Genomic DNA, 27,274 nt, shown 5'->3' with positions numbered 1-27,274 from the left:
TAAGGTAGTTAATTAACTTTGACCAAAATACTTACTTCAAAAAGTCAAGAAACAAGACAACAATATCTCTGTTCTTTTCCTCACAGACTTCTGGAAAATTCGTCATCAGTCGCCACAAAAGGAGCCTGTGATTAAAAACATCGGGGCGGTCTTCCACTTTTGTCAGATTCTGGCTTGCCTCAACCAACACTTCACCTGCAGTCAGGGACAAAAGTAAAATTGCATATGAGAAACTTTCTAATAACAGTTGTATAAAACTATAGTTTTAAACCTGATATCATATTTAATAAAAAATTAAAAAAACACCATTAATCAGAGATAAGGTTTGAATTATAAAGTCCTCCCTTCAACTTTAACATACTTAGGTAAGGTTAACACAACTTAAAGGTTAACACAACTTAAAGGTTAAATACTTGCTTAGAAAAACAAACTTTATAATTAATAATAAAGGGACAGAAATAATACAATAATCACTAATACACGTAAGTTAGTTGCAGAATATAATGGATTCCATACTGTCATGGAAGTTAGTGTTAAATATTTTTGTTAATGTCTTTTATTTTATTTAATACTAGAAGTTACCTGCTGCTTTGCACACAATTTACTATTGAAAAACAGGGACATCATGGGCATATTCCTTTTAAATGACATTCTAAACTCTCCTGAGATAGGTGATAGTTATAAGTACCTGTTAAATAATTTGATTTCTCACCAATGATTATTGATTTAAGATCTCCAATGATTTCAGTAACAATTGCAGTATTTTAGGCCATTGTAGAGGAATTATTTAGTAGAAGTCTTCTTAGCTTTTCAGCTGATGCAAATGTGATTTTATAAATTTCTATGTAGTATTGAAACGGCAGGAGGCATAATTTGGGTACATCTGCAACTGTTTAACCACAGTGTTCATGGTTGAGAGCTCAAGATGTTAAGCAAAATCACGAATGTTTTTTATTTTTGGCTATGCGGATATGTACTTCTGGTTTGCATGAATTATATTTTCGACACCATAGTTGAGTTTGTCTTGTTTTACCAATCAATTATACATGCATGCGCACGTGCGTGCACACACACACACAGCAGAGTGGAAGTGTAAGGCATGCAGCACTCGTGGTAAGACTGTTACCTAATAACTATCCTGCAGGAATTTTAAACTAAAATAGAAGATAAGTTTTTGGCTAAGATGGATCAAACTATCAAAAGTATATTTTCTCAATTTGAAGTAGAGCACAAATCACAACTTAATGATTTTAAAACTTTCTTCAATATTTTTCTAAAAACAATTATGATTATGATAGGAAAGTTAAGTTGTTAAAGGAGACTGTTATAACACTTGAAAAATCCAACCAATCCCTTCAAGATGTGAACTCCTACTTGAAGAATGATGTCACAGTGCTTAGAACAGACATTGAATACTTACAATATAATAGACATAAAAATGTACGGATTGAGAAGTTAATGGAGAAAGTATGGGTAATATATTTTACACAAAATTTCTGATATAATTGAAGAGCCGATTGATGTTAATCTAGATGTGCAGGCCGTGCATCGTATCCCAAAAAAAACATGTAAATGGACCCAAACCTATTGTACTCCAGTTCACCAACAGGCACAAGCGTGATAGATTTCTTAAAAAGAGTAAAGCCGCTTCGAAACATCAAGAAATCAAATCAATGGACATTGTAGCAGGAGTATCAAAAACAAATGTATACGTTAATGAGCACCTGACGCCTTTCTTCAAGAACCTGTTCTCCCAATCAAAACGACTAAGAGACATTGGATTTAAACTCGTATGGTTCCCAGAAGGCAAGATTTACGTGAGGAAGTCCGAAAATGACAAGAAATGTTGAATCTATAACATGGAAGACCTATGCAAACTTGGATTTGACATAATTAGCAAATAAGTAAAATTAACAGCTGTATATTTTTTAAGTTTTTCAAATTAATTTGTTCATGAATCAAAATTGAGATCTAAATTTCAGTATTTTTTGCCTAAATATTCGTAGCATTAAAAACACTTTGATGAATTGTTACTTGATTTAAATAGCCTTGTAATTAAATGCCTAATAATAAAACTGACAGAAGTGTGGATAAAGGAGGGCGAGATGGGGCAGTACAATATTCTATAGACAATGCAAATTACAATCAATTTAAACCTGATTTGGAAAACATTTTAGAATTAAAAAATGATCCAATGCTAGTAATTGGTGATATGAATATCTGCCCATTAAAAAACAATGGCTCTGGTAAGGATTAATTAAACACTCTCGCCTCAAATGGCTTTGTAAATCTGGTTAATTCCCTGACTAGAGTAGATAGGGAAGTAAGTTCTTGTCTGGACCACGCATTAATACGTAACCCTAAGGTAATACATTTTAAGTGTGATACCTTAAGTGTTTGTATGTCGGGTGCAATGATTAAAACAAATAATGACAACTTTGTAAAGGTATCAGATGCTAGTTTGTTAAAAAGACAATTGTTATTGGCTGATTGGAGTCCAGTAGTTAACAGCCCAAACGTAACTAGTGGCATTTCACAATTTCTCAGTATTTATAATAAATGTTTTACTGTATCGTGTACCTTGAAAAAATTAACAGCAGGAACAGATATAGGAGTGAATGGATAACAAATAATTTAATTCGATTAAGTAATCGTAAAAATAGTGTGTATAAAAAATATGCCAAAAACAGAAATAATTTAGTTTTCAAATATATGTTTAAACAATTGTTGAAAATGGCAACTAAGCAGATAAGACAAGAAAAACTAATTACTATTTCAACCTTATAGGTGTAATGGCGACTCAAAAAAGCACTTGAATGTTGTAAAAAAAATTACTAATAGAAGGAAGAAATGCATGGATAGTATTGTAATTGGTGATGATAAGTAAAAGTGGAGGGGAATGAGCGATTGGTTGGAAATACTTTTAATAAGTATTTTTCTAGCATAGTTTCTAGATTAAGGAATGAAGAGTTTGGCCAGGATGTTTTTCTGGAGGATCAAAGACAATATGTTTTGATTACTGATTTTAAAGTGCAATACATGGATATAGTAAAATGAGATAAATTGTATGAAAAACAAGTTTGGTTGTGGTCTTGATGGTATAAATACATTTGTGATAAAAGAGAATGTAAACATATTTGCACCGATTTTGTATAATTTATTCACTAAGGTCATTAGGTGAAGGGGTAAAATGACTAATGAATTTAAAACGGCAGCAGCTATTCCTGTATTTAAGTGGGGAGAAACCACAGAAGTGTTCTCTTATCGTCCTATCTCTGTAATCAGTACAATAACTAAAATATTTGAATCAATATTTAAAGACAGGTTTTTAAAATTTTTTAGTGATAGGAGCATCTTGTCCAGAAATCAATTTGGATTTTTACCAAGAAAAGGAACTGACATAGCATAAGCATATGTGCATAAGCATATTAATGAAATTATATTGGCTAAATATTAATAAACTGATAATAAACTCTTCCAAATCAAAATGTGTTCTATTATCTGGTCAGAATAAGAACCTTTCACTAGTTAACAATGAATTTAAGCTTTATTGCCATTCACACAGTTGTATTTACAGATAAACTATAAACTCATTCAACAACTAAAACCAGTTAAACACAAAACCTTGAGAACACTATGTGCAGAATGTAAGCAGAACGTTGAAGTCACGAAAATCGAGCACATGGCAAAATGTAAACAATAATAAAGCAACCTGTTTTGGTTCAAGTTTGCCAACATAATAAAATGAAACGGAATGAATGCTCATAAGGATGCAGGAGGGCACTCAACTACAATCTAGCGGAGAAACAAACAATTACGAGTTCATTAATGTCTAGAAATAGCATGAGTGGAGCTCAGGAAAAGTTATTTAGACCTGCTTGCCAGCAACGAGTAAAGCTTGACCAAGTTACCCATTGGGTTAAAGAACAAGATGGGATTTGTCACTACTTTACAGAACCGTGGGGCATAGCCCGGAGGGATTTTTGAAATAAGAATAGATTCATCACAGTGACCGTAAAAATGTCCATGTAAAATTCCAGTACATGGAACATTGGAATATTACTTATGTAAAATTCCAGTACATGGAATATAAAATTTCAGGTTGAATATTTTACGTGTGAAAGCAAAACAAACAAATACAAGCACTCTCGCATTTATAATATTATTAGGATTAGGATTTCACTAGGAACATAATATATGAAAAAAGATTCGTCATATACAGAGAAAGAGAATGGATGAATAAGATGGATCAAAAAAGTGTGGCAATGGACTCCTGATAGAAGCAGAGCTGGATAACTTAAATACAGAAGATTATGACTGTAGAGCCAACTGGAACTGTATTTACGGAGTCAAAATATTGTACATGTTGGAATGAAGTGAATTGAAAGGGTATTATGGTACTAACATTCTTTTCATCTATCTGCCTGCATCCTCCCCCTTCCTCTTTTAGTTTGTGCTATTATATATGTGTATAAAATCTTTAAAGGAGAACTAACAATATTAAAATATTTTTTTACTGTAAAATCTAACTTACAGATATAATTGTGGCTATCTCCAGTGGACACTCCCAGTTGTATCTGCTGCACAACGAGGTTGAGACGGGAAACAAACACCGGCCAGAACTGGGCAGCTGGCATGTGTTTGGCATATGTCACCACCAGCTTGGATACAGGTTCCCATAGCAGCTTGAAGTTGACATAGAGGTTACCCAACAGATAGTTAAGAGCGACCTTGAAGTGACTTTGGCGCTCAGGATTGTCGGGACACTCTAGCATTTGCAGCTGTCGCAGCTTGTCCCTGTACTCATGAACAGTCGCTCCGATACCCTCAGCTGACACAATTATTGATAGCATATTGTATAGATCTTCACCAGCATCTGTTTGTAAACTTTGCAGGATGCTAGCACTCAGTAATCTTATCTGTAAAAAGCATTTTTATATCAGCCAAAACTGTACATCTACATATATGAATAAATTTGTTGGATTTAAACTAATTGGATTAGAATTAGTTTATTGTGAAGTGCACTAAACGTAACTTACATTTTAAGTGGTGTCACTTTACAATGATGACTACCACAAGGATCGATACTCAGACCAGTTCTGTTTCTCCTATGAATAACCGCTAAGATTAGTCTAGTTGGGTAGAGAAAAGGTGCTAAACTAATACATATTTGTTCTTGTAATAACATAATACAATACAATGTTTCTTTAATCTAAAGTTAGACAAGATATTACTATAGTAATAAGTCAAATGTCTTAATTCAGACAGTAACATAATCATGACACTGACAGACAGCAAATAAACAGAAGAAACAATATTTCAATAAATAAAAATACTGCATTGAAAATAAAATTTGTCTTTACAAATTGCAAGACAAATGTTTTATCAACTGATCACATAGCTGAGCTCTGTTAAATACAAGCCCTCATCATCTCTCATTATCTGAACTTAAATTTGTCCTCTGAAATCAAATACATTTTTCAAGCATACAACAGATTGAATTAACATATTTAAGGTTTTAGAACTCGATGATAAGAGATAAGATTTCAAAAATGAAAGAAGTTCCTACTAGTCTTCCTACTACATAAATACCATATATTAAAGTCATGTTTAGACTAGACGTTACCTGACGAAATGGAGAAGCAAGATTATCAACAAGTTCATCCATCAATGTTGCAGAAATATCTTTTAACACCTCTGTTGTGGCAATGTTTACCAAAATTTCCAATGTCTGAAGAGCCAACACGTGGGTTCTCATCAAAGGAAGAAGAGCACTGACTATGTTCTCAAATTCTATGTTTTCATATTCGCTTTTATCACAAACAAGAAAAATTGCACTCATAGCTTGGGACAGTAGAAGCAACATTGAGGGCAATGATCCCTTGTCGTCAGAGCATTGCTGGATTACCACATTTACTAATTGAGATGTCAACATCTCTATCTGTAGAGCATTCTTGGAGTTTTTCAAAACCAAATTTGGAAGGATTATTAACGCTTGAATAATGTCCTCTTTGTTTCTCTCGATTTCTTCTATAGTTTTTCTGTCCAACAATTGTAGTAGTTGTTCAATGATGTTTTCTTTCCTAAAAATAAATCATGATTCATGAGAAGAAACAAGAAAAGGAAGTAGATATGTCCAGAGGACTTGTACCAACTGGCATAAAAAAGCCACTGGTATAACAAATTAGAAATAGCCTATAACTATTATATTTGAACACTGAACCTGGGATAATGATAGCATTTGATTAATTGTTTTCTGCTTTTAAATTTTTTTATGACAATAACAGTACCAGGAAAATCTTCAGTGAAATAATTTATAAAACCTGTGGCTTATTACTGGTTTTGTATCTGGTGCCAGAAGGCATATTTGTTGCATTCAACGTAAACAAAAATTATCTATTGAATATTAGAATGAATAATATTTGGTAATGGAAGTTATAGCCTACTAGAAGCTGTGGTTGAGAATCACTGGTTGTGGCTCTCATGATATGAACTTGTCTCTATGACCCTATATTAATGTGTGTTTTACTTCATACTTGTCCTTATTTATTATATTCCTGTTATATTTATTAGCACTGATGAGGTTTACTTTTATTATGAAATCTGTAGCTATGAAGAAAGTGAGAGCAAAATATTGTAGAGATGATAGAAAAGAACATAATGTTATTTGCTTAGCCTAATTTAAAACTTTAATAAACAATTTATTGATATAACAAATATTTCCTTGTGCTTCTTTTCTAAGAACTGAAATAGCTGTATTCAAAAACTATAAGACTTTATTATTCTTTAATTAATGGTTTTTAAGCCACACAAATGTTTCCTATTAAACTTTAATTAAGATTACTGACAAATTTAAAAAATGCCTAACATGAGTCCTCATAGGGTTGTTTAGTAGTTCTGTTGATAACCACGAAGTAGTCTTCATAGCACACTTTAATATATTTAAAATTTATTTCAATGCAGTAGATATGGCAAAAATATATTCTCAATGGGTGTCTACATTCGAAAGCACCTCCATAATGTTATAAAAGGAACTCTATAGAACTTGTGAGTAAATCATTGGATTCAAGCTCTTTTGAAAAATTTAACTAAATCCTGGATATAACAGATTTCCACTTATATCAAATTCTTCCTGGAGGCTTTTGAAAGTCATTATTATCCATGACCAGTTTAACTAATTCCTCCTAGCAAAGCCGTAACAATATTTCAGCTACATTGGTCCACTTGTATTTGTTTCAAGTTCCACATATACCGAGATGAATAAATGTATTAAAATCCCACAGTATTAAAACCATTTTAAAACAAACTCAAAGCATGGTAATCAGCAACATGTTTGTGAAATATGTAAAAAATATCCCTATTATATAAAAATATCCTAAGCATTCCCACATGAATTCACATCCCAACTGAATGAAACCCCTTTCTTTTTAACCAGTCGGACAATGTTTGAATTTTTTTATGGGGATACCTTTTAAAGTACCTGAATTTAGTCTAATATTAGGTGTGATTAGATTCACTTCACATCTAGTTTCATGGTCATGGTGAGTACCGTGAGTCTCAAATTTGCTTAGATGTTCTTTTACACAGATATTTTAAACAATATAAATACAGGCTTGAGTTAAAATCTATAACGTAACAAAAGTATGACTTTAAGATTGGATAGAAAATACAGATATTATTCTGTCTTTTTTGCCAAAAAAGGCTCTTTGAATTTCTCCAAAGATGTTACGTTGTGATATGACAATGTTCTATATTGTACTGAATAAATTCCTTTACAGCTTACCACTGGAGAGAAGAGTGAAGGGGATAGATAGCTTTATTTTTGAGCTCACTGAAAGATTTGGCAGGAGGTACTTTGAAAACAATCACTTTAGTCAACTGAAGGAGCACATCCTTAAAGTCTTCATCTTCACACTGTTGAAGAAAGCTTGGCAAGATGTGCATCTCAAACCCAGAGTATGGCAATGTACGACTAACAAAGTGCTTTACTGCATTCCAGTCTCCTGATGATAATATCTGCAACCCAAAATATTTGTTACCGCATTCCCAACATGGTAGAGAGTGATAACTTTTGTGATTTATGAGTAATTTTCATATATTTCTATCATCTTTCATCCAAAAGTAAGCAAAAATATATTAAAAATTTTCAGCATACAGGGAACTCTATATTGGGATTTTTTGCAACAAACTTGTTAATGGGACAAAATCTAGTTTTAATCTTATTCTTTGTTTTTTATATTGATGAAATACATAAACAAATGTTATATCCTTACTAATTTATTCATCAGTACGTGTGTTTTTATCCTAAATAAATCATTGAAAGAAATACAAAATTTACTCGTACTCCAGACACAAATTCTTCTATAACAAAATAACTATAGTCATAGGCTATTTTCAATGGAATTTTTGAACTTTATAGCCAAGAAAACATAATAAATAGCCTAATATCCTCATGTTACTTGAAACAAACTTTTTTGTCAACCTGTGTTATTGCACTGATACTTTACATGATTATAGGTAAACCGCTAACAAAAAAACCTTGGTTGATTTGAGTTCACGCAGGGTGGGGTAAATACCCGTCTGCCGCCCCTCTATTTGATCAGCTGACTAATCCGGCTCAGTCGGTATCGTTCACTGCTGTGACCCGTTCAGTTGAACCGGTCAGTACAGAGTTTCTAAGCCTTCCCGCTAGAGCGTGTTTTACCGGTCATCGTGTTCAACAAAATGAATGACTATACGGAATGACCAAGTGAACGAAAGGACCCGCTTGCAAAAAGGTGTTCAAATATAGGAAGAAACAACATATCTTACAGTAAATGGATAGATATATAACAATAAATATATTGTTTCAGGAATCTAGTAAATGTAGCCTAAATATATATTATTACAACTGATTAAAAAAAATAATTGTATGTTACTATATATATTACTAAATATTTTAAATGTTAATACTTATGAACAATGGACATGGTTGATTGATATGCCTTTGATTTATTATAAGGTTATTTCACTACAAATGTTTCAATAAATTACTAAACATCAAACAGACACATTGCTCGTTTGAAAATAATTTATTTTTATAAATAACACATTTTATACATCTAACCGATTAAGTTCCCACCACTTTTCATAATACACAAGCTGACTATAAGTTTTAACGATTCATTAAAATAATATTACGCACACTACTGCACAGAACGACTCCTCTCAGATCGACCCTGCACATCGCACCTATATCGACCATGTGTTACCACATGATAGCCTTTTAAATGCTAATTGGCAATAAATTATTACCAGCAGTAATATAAATGTTTTTGCATGTTTTGTTTTGAGTTCCAATATTCACGACCAGAGCCTAACACAGGCCCTAGGCCCATGTAGGCTCTTCCCAGTTAATACTACTCTTCTTTTTTTCAAATTTTAATTGAATTAAATAGAATTACTACAAGGTTTATATAATAAGAAATAACAAACTACGTATAAGTTCCATATTGTTACACTCTGATACATGGTTTCAGACATTGTATGTATATGCATACGTTTGTTGCGCTACGTGTATATGTACTCGTATATGTGTTTTATTGTACTATTTTTGGGAAAATAAACCATTTTAATTTCATTTAAATTTTACTTGATTTGGAAAAAAGTATCAAATTTATTCAGTTGTCAGGCAAAATTGAACAAAACTTTCAAAGTGAACGGGTCTTTTGAAACACTCTGATCCGGATCACTCGTTCACTTAACTGACCTGTTCGAATTGAACGACACATCTCTAATGGCCACTGCCACCGCACGGCTAACCTCAAAACAACAATGCTTCCTGGATACATATATGGCTACATTAATCCGTTTAATATTTTACGCTTAGACTTCGACACTTGTATATGCCTACACACAAAAATATATAGTTATAGAACAGGTAAAGTAGCTGCAGTGTAAACAAAACTGTAAGAACGAGATACAATCCACACAGCTGATAAACAGATACAAGAAGGTGCTGGTCCCACTCCCCACCCCAACTCCCCGCCGGAGGGGGGCCCCTCCTGCACGGTACTGCTCAGAAATTTGCTTCTGCGCAGGTTTCTTTAATAGCGGTTGACCTATAATTGTTGTACTATGTCCTAACATGGGATAGAAATTAGGAAATGGTTTGGTTTAAATCAAAATGCAGTATTAAAAAAAAATTAATTAAAACTGCATAAAAAAACTTAAAATTCATAAATATTGAATCACTAAGAAACACAACATTTTTGTTTATTTATTATCATGATCAGTTAGGAAAACAACATGAAAATTATTATGTTTTACTGTTTTGATAAATAAACATTAATGTCATAAATCTAAATTTTCATTTCAAGGTTGTATAAAATCAATAATAAATGGCTGATCTTGATAATGTTTTAACCCTAGTCTAAACATTTTCTATCTTATGCTATCATGTTTATGAAAATTATTTTTGTTATGTCAGTTCTTTAATCAACCCAACATAAAACATTACAAATTTATTTTCAACGATTTAAAACATAACAAATAAAATTAGTCCAGTTAGGTAAATATTTTTTTAGTTGATACACCACTAACTCTAAAAAATTAGGTATTCAGCTACTAAAGTTAGGAGATATTAACTAGTTAATAAAAACGCATAAAACCCATTACATTTACCTGAAACTAGTTCTTAAATAATAAGTATGTTTAAAACAATTTGTTGTATAGAAAAAGATTTAATGGTCAACTTTACTACAGATATTTCTCTAATCTAATGTATGCATATGAGCAGATAGGAATTGTAGATTAAAAATAATCCATAACACAACAAAATAAATAAATTGCACCTTATTTTTAATTGCATACTGGTGTCTAAATCTAAAGGTACCATTATTATTTTGGTATTAAATACTGTAACAGTTTTTAAATATTTATAAATATACAAGTTTTAAAATGTGCTAACTTGCCTTTTTTGTCAAAACTATCGTCAGATCTTGAGGCAACCTGACTCTTGGGGAGAGCAGGATCGCACTAGAAATATCAACTAACAACATGGTTACTTCAGAGGGCCAGTTTCCTGTCAGGTTGACAAGAGTCTTGACAAACTCGACCGGGTTGACCAACAAAGAACACTGCTTGTGGTTTAACACAGTCAATATCAGCTGGAGAATGTGAGCAATGCTGTTCGAGTTACACTCAGTTTTCTTGTCTTTCCACACTGCAGCTTGTTTGGTCAACAGCTCCTTGAACAAATGATGAATAGTAGTGTAATTTAATTACCATAAAAATTTCAAATAGTTTTCCTTAAACTAACTGGTAAATTAGTGTTTTGTCCTCTTCTTCATAACATTATACTGATCTTGTACTGGGAATAATCGTTTAACCTGAACCTATGACAGTTTTTGACGTGACAACGTCTTAAATTAGGTTGCGGCTCGGAGTCACTCATGAAAAAGTGTAACGCCCGGTAATGTTACGATGCCCGTCCAGTGGGTCCGCCGCACGGGATAAAGCAGATAACTGTGGGTCCGCCGCACGGGATAAAGCAGATAACTATGTTTATTCGTGAAAATGTGGAGTGCTTAGATTCGTCATTTACAACAACTACAACAATAAAGGTAAATAATTGTACACTGATATTTCATTATCGTAAACTATGATTGATTGATTAATTGTTAGATTGACACAAAAGTTGAGAAACTGAGTTTATAGGTTATGTCATACTATTGACAAATGTTGATAGTGTTAAGTAAATTATTAGTTTAAATCACTCTGCAATCAATCGTAATTCAGTCGATTGAGAAGAAACAGCGCGTATTGCTAGTCAAACATTTAAAATAACAAATTATAACCTCTAACCTGTCATAACAGTGCGACCAAACAAACGAACTAAACCGACCAATCACCACGCGCGAAGTTAGAATTTAACTGTGTTTAGCAAGAATTTCAAATTCCAATTTTAGTAAATGTTTTATTCAACTTTACCATTTACAATAACAAATTTTAATTAATTTCAAATTATGTACAATGTTTTAGTAAACAAAATATATTTCTATAGTTAAAATTTGTGCAATTCTTATTTTCATTCAATTCCTTGTTCCTATTGTGCAATTTAATAATATTCATATCAATAAATATTCTACCGAGAAAAAGACGTTGTCACGTAAAATCTTCGCCCGTAAAACCGACTTTACAGGCGACTTTACTTTACTTTGGTTTTTAGTTTTAGCCATGATTGTTCTTTTAGCCTCTACTGACTAAACCTATTACATGTATGCTACTTGTTAAACGGTTAATAAAGTTGTCTATTGTCTATATCCTTCCTCCCTAAGAAATAAATAATTTGTATGAAAGAATTATATTGTAATACAATATAAATTGCTTAACAATAACATTAATTTACGTAAAGCTATTTTTGGTATGTCATAAAGTGCATAATTAATTGATCATCGATAATTAATTCGTAAGGCCGGCTTGTGGATAACATACATTTACGATGCCCAATTATATTTAAAATGATTCTTTCGATTTTATTTATGTTATAATCAGGTATTATGATTTTATGTATGTTATAAAAGAAAAAATAAAGTTGTCAGAGAATAAGTTTTGGAAAATTTGTAGTTTGGGAATTTGTACAGAACAAATTGGGAACACTGCACATAGGCAGAGCTTGCGAGACAAAGGCCAGCCAACAGGCCTGACTATAAAGTTTTTGTTGAAACATATAATAATGGCATTTATCTTTAATCTATTTAATATTTCAGTTTTTACCTCGTCAGATACATGAAAAGTTTTTCAGTTAATGATGTGTACCCCCCACCTGAACATGATGGTCCGTCATAAAGCAGGTTGTGCGTCTGATGAGATGTGTGTAGATGACAACATCTGAAGAGTGTTTTTATTGATATGTTTATGTCTGTCATTGGTAAAATATGAGATCAAATGTAAGGCATTTTTTTTGGAATTTCATGTATGATCAATCACTGAAATGTTGATGTACAAAACAAGCCATAACATTTTAGAATACAAGGTAGAAATTCACTAAATACATTTCAAAGTATTTTAACCTTTGGAACACACAAGTAATATGGCTATAGTTCTCCAATCTTGTTTAAATACAAAAATGTGTCTACTTTTATAAGAATCTACCAACTTTAACTTAAATCCCCAATTTTAATCCTGAATAAATTAGTGATTTAAATGTATTACTGATATTTTCTTGTAGCTAGACTCCATTGTACTTACTTGAAGGATATCCCAGAATAATTTGCTGTGTTTTGCTGATATAGTGCTTGCAATTGATGTGACTGTATGAACCAACACTTCCAGGAGCAGACCATTTGGTAATCTACCAAGAAAAGAAACAGTTGTCAAGATACAGTATGAAAATCAAAGTTGAAAGGAAAGCTCTAGACTACAAATCTCATAACAACCGGTGACTAGGCCATATTCTAAAAATCTAAGATTAACAGATTCTTAAAAAGTATCATTTATCACGATCTGAGACTTTCCATTGTTGCAATATATGCTTGAATTTTTTTAACACTACTAATGAGTTTAAATATTTTTTAACAGTGTGTGTTAACAAATTGGTATTGTGACTCACATGGAATGTGAATGTTGTCATGTGTGGTGTGTAATCGAATAACATGTTAGTTTAATGATCTTTGTTTCCTGCTGATACCCATAGTTAATAAATTACCTTTTTGTGTGTGATCTTAGTGAAATCTTCAAAGCATAGAAGAGAAGAAATGTAATTTGTGTAAACAGACTTCGAACATAAATTGTAAATACGTGCTGCTGCATAAGATATAAGCACTGGGTTTCTAACTAAAAGACTCATGGCGATGCATATGGGCTACCAGTTTTACGCATTAATATGTATTAAGCACTGTTGATGGGTGACACGCATCTCATTAATTGATAAACTCACATCAGGGGAAAGAAGGGTTCCACAAATCTGTCAACTATACTACATTACTTTTGTCAATATTTTAACTGAAAATAAATTAATAAATTAGTTATCAGAACAAAAAAATAAAGATTTTTCAGTGTATGTGTTAAAATAATGAATCAACTAAATTAACTAGGCACTCGAGAATAAACCAACAATTTCTTACCCTTGATCTGATAATGATTCAAAGAGGAACTGCAACCACGTCTCAGCACAAGTGTGGAATTGACCTTGAACGCCACATACCACTTCAGATAAGAGCTTTCCACAACCAGACACACCCTGGAGAAGCAGTAGTTGTTAATACTAACCGAAAGCTTTAAAAAACTCACAATAAAAACCAATCATTTAAATGACTCTATAACAGTTTACAGATTCAAACTGTTTCAAAATGTATACAGTAACATTACAGAATATAAGAATAGAGCTTGTAACGCAATAGGTAAACTAATATATTGGAAGAAGACAATATGATACAATCTTGATGTTAAACCAATGAAATTAATTAAAAAGGACTTCTATGCTAATTTAATGAAGTTCCAGAAATTAATCAAACTTCATCACTCTTCTACATTAACAAGTAACCAAACAATGCTTTAATACATTAGAAATGCTCTGAACAATCCTCTGCATCAAGACAGTGTGCCTGTAAATGGGATGCTGCTGCATCAGAGCTTAAATTTTTACTATCCAAAGGTTTTATGTGCTTGGTTGATGGTTAGAATATAATCACACTATAATAAACTATGCACTTCCAGTGGAGTAAATACAAATCAGACTAGAAACATTCAAAATGACTCTCTCAGCAGTTTTGTTAAAGTGTACATTGAAATTATTTTTTTCTAACTTATAAATTATTTAACTATTCTAATACTTTTGTTAGTACACATTAGATCATAGCTTCACGTAGCTAGGATCATTCCATATCAAATCAACACAGGGTATAAACAAGACCACCCCAGAATTTGATGAAATTTGGTATGAAGGTCAATTGAAGTCTGGTAGTTTTATGTGGTCCGGTATGAAGTCATATAAATTATTATTATTGCCAATTTTGCCCCAAATATTTCAAACGGTTTGTAAATCATGTGAAGCATCTTGAAATTCACCTAAACCGTTTCAAACATTTGAGGCAAAATAGGCATTTATCTTAATCTATATGACTTTATACCAGACCACATAAAAATACTGGACTTCAATTGACCTTCATACCAAACATCATCAAATTCTGAGGTGGTCAAGTTTAAAAAAATCTTAGTGCTGATTTTATGTGGAATAGACAAATGTTTATGCAAATACAACTCGCCAATTCATATTTTGTACTTACATCTTTTGTTCTCTTTAAATTTTTTAGAATCAGCTTCAAGAAATTTCTTTTGTCCTTGACTTTTCTCGCTACGAAAGCAAAACTCTCAGCAGCAAAGTTGTTCACGTATTGAGGTCTGGAGGAGCTCAGAAGAGGTAGCAACTGTTCAAACACATCACCCAGGTCCCTGACTAGGAATCTCCACAAATACTTGAACAAGTAGGCAAGACAAGTGAAAGCCCATTCTAACTGGTCAGCGTCTTTTGTGTGTAATAAATTCAAGATTTTAGCCAGCAGTTCTGGGTAGAAAGGGTAAAATTCTTGTCGTAAGTCTTGGGCTAAAGCGACTACCAACCTGTAAGAACAATAGGACTGCATTAATCACACAAATACATACCAAGTACCCATTTCAAATTTACATATATATATATATATATATAAAAGGTATGTTCAGAAGTAACAGATGTTTTGGTCTATCGTGGCAGTTGACGGGGCTAGAGCCACTATCTTGGTGTTAAACATTCCTACATTCAGTACACATCCTGTTCCCGGTAGTGTGCAAATTGTCCTTGCTAAATTATCCCTGTAATGAGTTAAAATGTGCTCTGTAATGGAAAGTCTTGCCAATTTTAAGGTGCAGTCTGTGATTAGTTTTTTTGTTGGATAAAAGCAATTGAGATTACTACTAACTTTGTGTGTGATGTTTGATAATTTTAATCCTTAGTCATAGAGAAAAGAATAACGAGTAAAAGCTAAGTGAAGCAATGTTTTATTGGTTTAAAAATGGCTAAATCAATGTTTAAAACAAAGATCTCAATTGTAAAATTAGCCATATGTGATGAATTTGTGATGAAAATCAAGAACATTCATGAAAATAGTTATTTCAAAATAACAAAAGATTTCTCCCAACACTTCAAGAAATTTGTTGTATGAAAATATGATTGACAAGTTTAATAATAATTCCAAACTACATTCCAGTGTAAACCAGTGGTTGAAATCATAAGCAGTATGATATTTGAAAACTTTTACCGCAATATGATATGTCTTAATTTGAATGGCAACTGTGTAGAAATTAGCCATTGAGAGCATAGATTTCAAATCACTATAACATTTGGTTAAAAAATTTTTAATTTTAATAAGAAAAGTCTGTTACTTTCTATACAGATTTAGTAGTTTAAAATATCACTTTTTTACCTTATAGATATACAGTCTACTCACAACTGTTATGGATTGCAACTATCAATAATAATTTAAAACTATAGTTTGTTCAGGCATTTGTACATAACTTTGGGGTAGTTCCTCCAGAATTTAATCTAAATAATCATAATTTACACAAAGAATATTGCACATGAAGATATAAGTAATATTAACATTTGGTTTTTGGCAAATATACAATTTATTAGGCCTATGTAGAAGGTTAGTATCAAGTTTAACTTACTCCAGACATGGTTGCAATGACAATGAATCCACTTCTCCAAGACACTGAGACAAAACATCAACAAGTCTTCTTTTCTGTACTAACAGCTGAGGCAACGTTTGGACATCATAGCCTATGTTCTTTTTCAAACGTTCATAGCTCTTTGACAGATTTAGATCATTGTATTTTTGTAAAGTCTTATAGAAAAAGGTCAAGCTGTCCTCTTCTTCATTTTCATTCAAGTGGCCAACACGGTGGAACACGTCAATGTCGACATTTGAGATACGCTCGGAAAATGGCTGGAACTAAAAGAAAACTAACCTTAATAAAGGGAATAGACATTCATTTAAACAGTTAACTTATACTGAACAAGAGTCACTGTTTAAAGTTGAGATACAAAACATGTTCCAATAGGCAGCATTGACAATCATCTAGTTCTAAAAAAAATACGTTAATATCATTACCAATAAAAATGTTAACAACTATTAAGTAATATATAAGGTATCATAAGGTGTGGCACTGTGGACACTTGGTGAATTGATAAAGCTATTGATAAATATTCTGCTGTTATTGTGAGTTAATGATTACATAAGGTACTTTGGGATTATACCGACCACACCCAGACATGAATCGTTATTTCACATTTCGTTTCTACTGATTACTAGATTAGCGTAGAACAATATTTCGTCAATATAAAACAGGAATTGTCTTATCGCAAACACCTCCCCATCCTCAGACAGAGGTCAAAGTCGAGCGTCTAGTAGATAACGTGATTGCAGAGTCTCGCCGCCCGTTCAGCTGGTGCATCGCTTTGTTGTACTTCCGTGTTTTACCTCTACATTTCTCCAAACACAAAAATTCAACAAAAACAAACATTTACCAAACTAAACTTTTTATTAAAAAAACACTCAAAACTTGTTTTTATTCTTGATCACATTCCGCCACCCAAAATGCGAGTGCCTCCGGCCATCAGCGCGGGCTTCGACAGCACCTTCGGTGCTGCCCCGCGCTGATGTCGACGAAAGAAAAACATCCCTCGAGATAGTACCTATCAGTAAAATATCAAATTCTAGAGGGGCTAATCAGAAATATAAATTGAATTGTAATGGAAAGGCAATGATGTACCGTGCAAATCACGTGATGCCGCGCGGCCTGCCGTAATCAGGATTCTCGAGAAAGATAAGATAACAGCGACAACAATACCGATCACAATACCTGGAAATGCTTGTAAGTTTGTAATTTTGTAATTGAAGAGTTGTTTTTTCGTTCTATCATGTTTGTTTCTATAAATTTCTATTTTTGTGTTCTTCATACTGGTGTGGTCGGTATAATCCCAAAGTACCTTACATAATATAGAACTTATTTGTAACAGTGTATTCCACCATTTATAAAAAAATAATTTCCCAAAGTCTGTATGTGTATTATGGTTTGTTGTGAGCTTATGAAGATTTATAGACTATGCGGTCCCAAAACTGACTAGTACTAAAGTAACTATTTGTATTAGGCTAGCTAGGCTAAACATGATTAAATAGTATCAATTAAAAAACAGTTTTGTGTTGTAAATAAGTGTGTATAACTAATGTAATAAATAAATTTTGTTTGTCCATTATAAAGTTGTCCCTGTTAAATAAATTTGAAGTATATTGTCGGCTCAAGTGATAGTCTATAAAAACTACAAGTACTTTAAGTTGAAAACATTTTAATAAAATGCTTTAACACTTTTACCGTATCATTAAATTACAATCACTTACAGTATCATCCGGTCTCACAGACCTGAGGAAGGTTTTTGGCTGTTTTTGGGCTATTCTTGTTTTTTAGTTCAGATTTAAACACAAAATATATTTATAATTCTTCCCTGTTGATAACAAAACTACAATTAATATTTTTTTAATTTTTATAATTGCAAAAAATTATAAAATTTAATAATTTGGGGAATTTAGGATGGAAAATAATATTCTTGAATACTGGTATAGTATAAAGCTGTATTTACAAGTATCGGAAATACACATACATTTTTACCAGAGCAATTAAAACTTAAAAAGGCATAAGTACATACAAAAAAAGTATCCACAGATTTTATATATTCTGAACACATGAAATGCACAACTTTCTGCTGCACTCCAACCAGATGGGTTGTCAGCATTTGATACATTTGTAATTGGTTTTTCTTTCCTTAGCAGCTGGGCACTTGGAACATGTCTTCCGTTTTTCCATTTTGTCACTAGGAACACATTCATTAGGATTTGCAGCTTCTGTTTCTCCAACGTACTCCGTGATGACGCGTCTAATGTCTCTTGGCCAATTTTGAATTTCTAGGCGTCTTGTCATGTGAGGCTTTATAAGTTTTAAGGTCAGACGTTTTATGAATTCAAATCTTGTAATGAGTGGATTGTTACCTAAGGCTCTTGCTCTTGCAGTAGGCCCGGGTAATGGTCCCCTCAAAATGTTATGTTGACGTGTTCTGCGCTGCTTGGGCGGCTCCTTTCTGCACCATACGCTACCATCTTTCCCCCAAAAAAAGTCATCTTCAGATTCCTGAACCAATTAATTTTCGACACTATAGTGGATGTCATCTTCTTCTTCCAGTTGGGGTTCATCAACAGCAAAACTATCATCACTTTCACTTTGATTTAGTTCGTTATCAGACACTACATAGTTTGGATCTTCATCCGAATCGTCAACAGGTTCATCGTAACTATCATCCCCTTCAACGTTAAGTAGGAGTTGTAAAAGTCGCCCGTTAAATCTTTCATCGTTCACTCTTAAAATTTCTGAGTGACTCATGATTATAACAAGTTATAATAAAACATAAAAACTAATATATACAAACACGTAATAACTATTCACACTTTAACCGTATCACCCGGTATGACAGACCGGTAAAATAGTTACAGTAACCGTATCGTCCGGTACAGTAGACTGTAGCGCTCACAAAATAACTGGACTGATTCAAGGTCAAACGCCCTAGACAAACTAAAATCAATCAAAAACGGCTCAGGAGAGACTGGTTAACAGCTACTGAGCGTGGAGGGGGCAACCGAACACCAGTAGTGCCAATTTCAGAAACATAAAATTCCCCTCCGGTCTCACAGACCGGTAATACGGTAAAAGTGTTAAATAAATCATAGATTTTACATTTTGTTACAAGGTAACACTTTTGAAAAACTACGGTAAGTAACCTATTTTTTACTTAAGATTTTGTTGAGCTGTTATTTATATAGCCTAAAACAAAAAATAAAATAGGCCAACACGTCATAATTTATCATGTGTCATATATTTTTGTAGCTACCATTTTACAAATTTACTACACGAGGGTGAAAAACCAGCTCATCATTCTGAGTAGGCTAGTTACTACTATCTGCAAAGGGCTAGTGAAACAATGTTAACATAGGTTAACAAGACAAAGTAAAAAATTACCAGAGCATCACACTGCCTGTCAACTGACTGACTGTGTGCCTGAACTATAATACAATCTTACAAGTCTATAACTTTATTCAGTTTGACATTATTGTTCTAAATTAATTCAGACAAAATTAAATTGTGTGTATCGTGTATGGCCACCAGAGACGGGAAATACTGTTATTTGTCAATAACCTATTACAAAATGTGTTGAGGTACTACATTCCAGTAACCTGTTACTGCGGTAACATGTTAGTATACAACGGTTTAACTAAGTCACTACAATGTAACATTTAGACTGATAAACTAATAAAATTATAAACTGTTCGATTTCAATTTCCACTAAACAACAAAACTCTTGGGTATTACTCAAGTCATTATGTACTATTTGTTATTAGGGTATACATACGTACGTATTATAAATATAAAAAGTTAAAAATAATCTTTGCAAGTGGTCACGTGATCTGAACTTGAATTTGGGTACTATCTCAAAAGATGTTTTTCTTATTCGCCAGAAGTGCAGGCACCTATTCACTAATGGTCTAGGGCATTTCTGATCTGTAGCCTATCTATACTAGTAGTACTTAAGTTAAAGATAACCTTTACAAGCACTACATGATCTAAGCTTGAATTTGGGTACTATCTCAAAAGATGTTTTTCTTTTTCGCCAGAAGTGCAGGCACCTATTCACTAATGGTCTAAGGCATTTCTGATCTGGGGTACGGTCCAATAAGCGGACCCGGTTTTTTATATCGAAATTGGCAAACGATATTACTTAATCATAACCATCGATATAATCAATCGATACTGATTAATTATTTTTAACAATTAACTTAAATAATCTATATGAACAGCTGTAAACACTTTCAAATAATACAATTAAGGTAATATTTTAAATTTCACATAAGTAACATTGTGTATTAAAAATGGCTGTCAATCTTAGGCAGCTTCACGAAATCGCTTTGAAAGACGATAAAACATGTTTTTTATGGCTTCAGAATGTTGGGTTAGTACCTAATAATCCAGTATGTGATATTTGTGGAAAGGTAACGAATGTAACTGTCAGAGGAGCAAACATGGTCGTATTCAGATGCAAGAAAGAAGGTAATGGTGGACACAACTTTAGTAAAAACGCACTGAAGAATACTTTTTTTGAAGGGTCAAAGTTCGGACTGCGCAATATTGTGACTTTAATGTACTTTTTTTCCAGAAATCAGACAAATTACGATTTTTTAATTCTTGAGTGTAGTTCTGATTTACACACTCCATCTAGAAGTACGATATCTGACTGGCTGTCGTTTTGCAGGGAAGTGTGTTTTGTTTGGATAGATGATAAGTTTAATAGGGAAGAAAAGCTTGGAGGTCCTGGAGTGGTGGTGGAAATTGACGAATGTAAAATTGGTAAACGCAAAAATAACAAAGGGAGGTTGGTAGAAGGAACCTGGATTCTAGGTTTAATAGAAACTATACCGGAAGGACAGAAACGTGGGGGTAGATATAGGATAGAGATTTGTCCTGAAAACAAACGAGATGCAAAAACTCTCATTCCTCTCGTACTAAAACACGTGCAACCTGGAACAACCATAGTTACAGATATGTGGAAAGCATATTTTGGACTAAGTGATTGTGGTTTTGTTCATTTTACTGTGAACCATAGTGAAAACTTTTTAAACCCAGCAACTGGTGCCAACACTCAGACAATTGAAAGTTCGTGGAGAGCCGTAAAACGTAGTTTAAGAACTGGTATAGCAGCCGACCTTCTTGCAGATCACCTCTGTGAATATTTATATAGAAGAGAGGTACGGTTTTCTGAAGAGGACTCATTCAACCATTTCTTAAAAGCTGTAAAAAATTGCTACCCAGGCGAAGACATGTAGATAGTTCGACAAATTTCAGTTTCCTATTCTAATTATTTTTTTTTGTTCTAATTTATTTTCTATTCCCAATGTTTGTTATCATTTCTTTATTATTTATGGTTTTGCTGTTTGATTGTTCTCGTTCTGTTTCATTTAGTTAAAGTTATTTTTTTTTGTTCTAATTTATTTTCTATTCCCAATGTTTGTTATCATTTCTTTATTATTTATGGTTTTGCTGTTTAATTGTTCTCGTTCTGTTTCATTTAGTTAAAGTTATGAGTTTCCCTGATTTTGATGTTCATTTATTATAATTGTTACATAATTAAATTCACATTTTAATTTAAAACATATGATTGTTACTACTTTTATATCGATTGATAGTCTATGATTCGATATGCGAATATTAGGTATCGATGATTATATTCTTCGATATAAAAAACCGGGTCCGCTTATTGGACCGTACCCCTGATCTGTATCTATACTAGTAGTACTTAAGTTAAAGATAACCTTTACAAGCACTACATGATCTAAGCTTGAATTTGGGTACTATCTCAAGAGATGTTTTTCGTTTTTGCCAAATGTGTGCACCACTAAAGTGCGCACTGATGGCCAGGGGCATTTCTGATTGGTAATTTCCCGATCTCAGATAACGTCCTAGATTGTTCAACGTGATCTGGCAAAAGTTGTAACTTGTTCTAACCTATTCAGAAAAAAAAACAAAAACAGCCATTTTTGTAAAAAACCTTCTTTTCTTTAAATAACTATTCTGATAAAAAATCACTAGAAAATTCGGTATTTATTTACAATACCGTGACCATGAAAAATGGACTTTTTTTCATGGGTTGGGCATTTATAGCCAAGTATTATTATCACAGGTGCATATAAACTGGGGGGAAAGTATATCATTGTATTATATTGATGCCTTTCGGCCATTATTGCATTAAGGATGGAAAATAACCGACAAAATTTTGTCGAACAACACTTGGAGGGTTAAGGATCAGGGGCATCACGTGATCTGGGATTCGACTTTTGCAAGCTCGAGTTAATTTTTTTTCTAAAAGAGCAAGCAGTGCGCAGCACTGCGCAGCGGGCAGGCATCGTTGACAGGATTAACGTCATCATTTCAGTAAAATTGCCAGAGGTACTGTCAAAAACAGAGTTTTCAGAGGATTTCAAAAAATCGTAACTCCTTTGATTTTCGTTGCCGACGAATTTTTTCTTCACTATTGTTTTCAGGAAAAATTGTAGTTTTCAGGAAAAAAAAATTAACATACCTTTCCATGGTCACGATTTTGTAAATTGATACCGAAAATTCTATAACTTACAGTTCTAAAAATCAAAGTCTTATTTTATTAAGTTATTAAAAAAGGCCTAGTTACGATAGGATACGTTAAAATTCTTACCTTGAAGGTATTTGATTCTTTATGACGAAGTGGCTTATTCTTCATCTCTTAGTATTTACAAGGCAACACAATAAATAGTAACAAAAATATAAAACATGTATAAACTTCTAATGTAATCAACTTGTCTAACAACCAGCTAACACATAACCTATACTTTGTATACAATCACCATGTGGTCACTGAACTGAACTGCACCAGCACTCACAGTCTTTTTTTTCTTTCTTCTTCTTTTTGCCTGTTGGCTGGCCTTTGTCTCGCAAGCTCTGCCTATGTGCAGTGTTTCCAATTTGTTCTGTACAAATTCCCAAACTACAAATTTTCCAAACTTATTCTCTGACAACTTTATGTTTTCTTTTATAACATACATAAATTCATAATACCTGATTATAACATAAATAAAATCGAAAGAATCATTTTAAATATAATTGGGCATCGTAAATGTATGTTATCCACAAGCCGGCCTTACGAATTAATTATCGATGATCAATTAATTATGCACTTTATGACATACCAAAAATAGCTTTACGTAAATTAATGTTATTGTTAAGCAATTTATATTGTATTACAATATAATTCTTTCATACAAATTATTTATTTCTTAGGAAGGAAGGATATAGACAATAGACAACTTTATTAACCGTTTAACAAGTAGCATAAATGTAATAGGTTTAGTCAGTAGAGGCTAAAAGAACAATCATGGCTAAAACTAAAAAACCAAAGGCTATGTAAAAAACCATGCAGGATTAATAAATACTAAAAGTAAGCACTCCATGCATTAGAAGTAAGGGTTAAAGTCACTCTGAGATAAGGCAAGAAACTCACTTTGACTGTAGAAAGGTTTTGCCAAAAGGAAAGCAGTCAGTTTGTTTTTAAATTTTGTTGTCTTCAAGGTCCGAGCTGAGCCTGGAAGTTTATAAATACAATACCTTGGTAATGCAGATTAGATTTAGATTTAGTGAGCCTTTTGTATGGAACATCAATAAGACTTTTATTCCTAGTGTCATGTCTATGGACATCACTTCTTAATATTAAGCTTTCATAATTTTCCTTAATATTCATAATAACATTAAAAATATACAGATTAACCACAGTCATGATATTCTGGGTTTTAAACAATGGTCTACAGCTAGCACATGAGTTAACTTTGCATATTATTCTAAGAGCTTTCTTTTGAAGTATTAAAACACTATTTACACCAGAACTGCCTCCCCATAGACTGAACCCATACTGGATTAGGCTTTGAAAAAAAGCAAAATATGCTGTCTTAACATATTCAATGGGGACACAGTCCCTTAGTTTTCTCAAGAGATATATTACTCTAGATAACTTACTACTTAAAATATGTACATGATCATGCCAAACTAACTTACTATCTAAGGTTATGCCTAGTAGGTTAACACTATCTCTAAAAATATCTACACCACTCAAGCTAAATATAATTTTTTGTGTTTTATTCATGTTAAGCATAAAAAGGTTGGCTCGGAACCAACTCGAGACAGAGTCAAGTGAGTCCTGCATCGATACGACTAAGTCATGTATTAACATCAATCAGACTGGTGTCATCAGCGTAACACATTGCATCAGAGTTGATGTTACAAGATAAGTCGTTTACCATAACAAGAAAGAGTAATGGCCCAAGAACGGATCCCTGTGGGACTCCGTGCACAACAGCGCCCACCCGAGATCTATGACCATTTACTGTGACAATCTGCTCTCGGCCTCCCAAATAAGACCTGAACAGTTCCAAATTATTGTGATTTATACCGTAGTGCCTTAATTTTTCAAGCAATATAATATGTGATACACAATCAAAGGCCTTACTGAGGTCACAGAGTGTTATCCCCGTATTTAGCCTATCCTCAAACCCATCTAGTACGCCACTAACCAAGTGAGAGACTGCACTCACCGTGGAAAGGCCTTTCCTAAAGCCATACTGGGCATCCGAGATCAATCCACCCTCCTCGAGAAACCTTTGGAGTTGACACTTAATAAGGGATTCAAAAACCTTCCCAAAAATGGGAATATTAGAAACAGGCCTGTAGCTCTCCGGCAGTGACCTATCTCCCTTCTTAAAAATTGGAGTGACCCGAGCAACCTTTAACTTACCGGGAAAGACACCTTCATGTAAACATGCATTGAAGCAGGCCATCAAAGGCAGCAAGATATACCCAACCACTGATTTTATAAGGCTGTTTGATAACGAATAAATGTCCTTGCTTTTACTGTCCTTCATCCGCCCAACCGTGTGCAGAATCTGGTCCGCCGTTATAGGTGTCCATCTCATGTCTTTCACTGGAGCATTAGCTCTTCTGGCCATGTCTATCGGATTGAAGGGATCAGCCTGAACATTCTTGAGGGCCTCTTCCGCAACACTGAGGAAATAATCATTAAATTTATCCGGTGTAACCGAAACTGTCGTTATATTTGTACCCAACTTTTCCTGCCTAATTATCTTCCAGGCAGCAGAGCACTTGTTCGCAGCACCCTCAATATAAACAGCATTTGTCTTCAGTTTAGCTTGTCTTATTTCATACTGATACGTTTTTCTAGTGCAGTGCTATAGACTTTCTTAGCCTCCAAGCTTCCTGTTGACTTAGCAAAGTCCCGGTAAGACATTAGTCTCTCCCGCATCACTTTGAGTTCAGGGGTGAACCATTTAGGTCTAGTAGGCCTATTTTTTCCGAGCCCTAAGAATCACTTCCGGAAAACAAAACTGAAAACCATTTATAAAGGCTTGAAAGAAGTCATTAAACCTTGTTTCAGCGTCCTTGACAGAGTCTACCACAAACTCCCAGTTAATCGATTGGAGATGGTTAATAAAATTACATAATTTATCAGGTGTGATGGCTCTAACAATACTAACAGTTTTATTCTTGTTGCAAGGTATGTTAGGATCTGTTGTCCAAACATTGGTACAAACTGAGTCATGGTCACTCAAACCGTAGTCAATTACTCTCGAGTCAATCAATTCAGTCGCGAGGTCGGTTATTATACTATCTAAACACGAGAGTCCTCTTGTAGGATTGTAGTTCATAAAATACATATTTAATGATTTAAAATGATTTTCCAGCCTGACTGTATTTGTATCACGCTTGGCGATATTTACATTAAAGACTCCACCTATAAGAAAGCTGCATTTATGTTTTTCCAAAGATAGAATCATTCTTTCGATGTTCGACATAAACAGATCCAGGTTACCACTAGGTGATCGGTAGATAACTATCACAATGATCTGAAATGTACAGAGTTTTACAGCTGCAAATTCATTATGCAATTCTGTGTACTATCTTGTACTACTCAACGGGAACTGGGTGAATGAAACTACGTTTAGTATGCAATAACGGCCGCGGGAATCACACACTGGACCGGAGCATCGAGGTTACGGTTTTTTTTTTTTTTTTTTTTTTTTTTTTTTTTTTTTTTTTTTTTTTTTTTCTCTTAGGCTTTGGAAATTCCACGAAGCCGCGACGTACACTTGATTTCTCAAATATTCACTGAACTATTGCATATTTAAGTGTTGTGGTTGCCGATTCTTTCTTTCCAGATCCTTTGAGGATAGAGTTATAAATTGCTATATTAGTTTGTTATTGGTTAAAGAGATTACATTTATGTTTATTTGTTCACAAAGTGTTATTGTTAGTCTAAAGATAGAGTTGGAAAAGTTTTTAAAGAAGGGATTTTTAATGCATAGGAAGATGTCTGTTTGGGGTTTTAGGCATGGTTTAGCATCTTCTCGCCTGGGCCTCGATCAGGCATTTCTAATCCGAAAAGGTGGACCACGGATTTTAGCACCCAGGAATTGCAACATTTATGGCTGAACAGTGTGTGTTTTTGTATTAGTAGTCAATGGATTTATTTTAGCAGATTATAGCATTTTAATTATGAAATTACTCTCATTATAAACATCTAAATCATTTGTGCGTAGAATGTCTGTTAAAACTATGGAGATACTTA

General features: G+C 33.3%; 1 protein-coding gene across 1 annotated transcript in view; it reads right to left on the bottom strand.

Annotated features, from left to right (window-relative positions):
* The window catches only part of LOC124363181 (small subunit processome component 20 homolog), a 35,100-nt gene extending 11,601 nt beyond the window's left edge, over positions 1 to 23,499 (bottom strand). The window contains exons 1-10 of the mRNA XM_046818366.1: positions 23,321 to 23,499; positions 16,684 to 16,967; positions 15,267 to 15,600; positions 14,106 to 14,221; positions 13,231 to 13,333; positions 10,953 to 11,228; positions 7,784 to 8,016; positions 5,627 to 6,083; positions 4,535 to 4,919; positions 36 to 195 (exon numbers count right to left, since the gene is read on the bottom strand). Coding sequence (XP_046674322.1) covers positions 36 to 195; positions 4,535 to 4,919; positions 5,627 to 6,083; positions 7,784 to 8,016; positions 10,953 to 11,228; positions 13,231 to 13,333; positions 14,106 to 14,221; positions 15,267 to 15,600; positions 16,684 to 16,967; positions 23,321 to 23,365 — 2,393 coding nt within the window. The 5' untranslated portion in view covers positions 23,366 to 23,499. The remainder of the gene's footprint in view (positions 1 to 35; positions 196 to 4,534; positions 4,920 to 5,626; positions 6,084 to 7,783; positions 8,017 to 10,952; positions 11,229 to 13,230; positions 13,334 to 14,105; positions 14,222 to 15,266; positions 15,601 to 16,683; positions 16,968 to 23,320) is intronic.
* Positions 23,500 to 27,274: the final 3,775 nt, after the last annotated feature.

The sequence above is a fragment of the Homalodisca vitripennis genome, chromosome 1 (assembly GCF_021130785.1).
Source record: "Homalodisca vitripennis isolate AUS2020 chromosome 1, UT_GWSS_2.1, whole genome shotgun sequence".
In the NCBI taxonomy this organism is placed as follows: domain Eukaryota; kingdom Metazoa; phylum Arthropoda; class Insecta; order Hemiptera; family Cicadellidae; genus Homalodisca; species Homalodisca vitripennis.
This window is presented reverse-complemented; position numbering and strand designations above follow the sequence as displayed.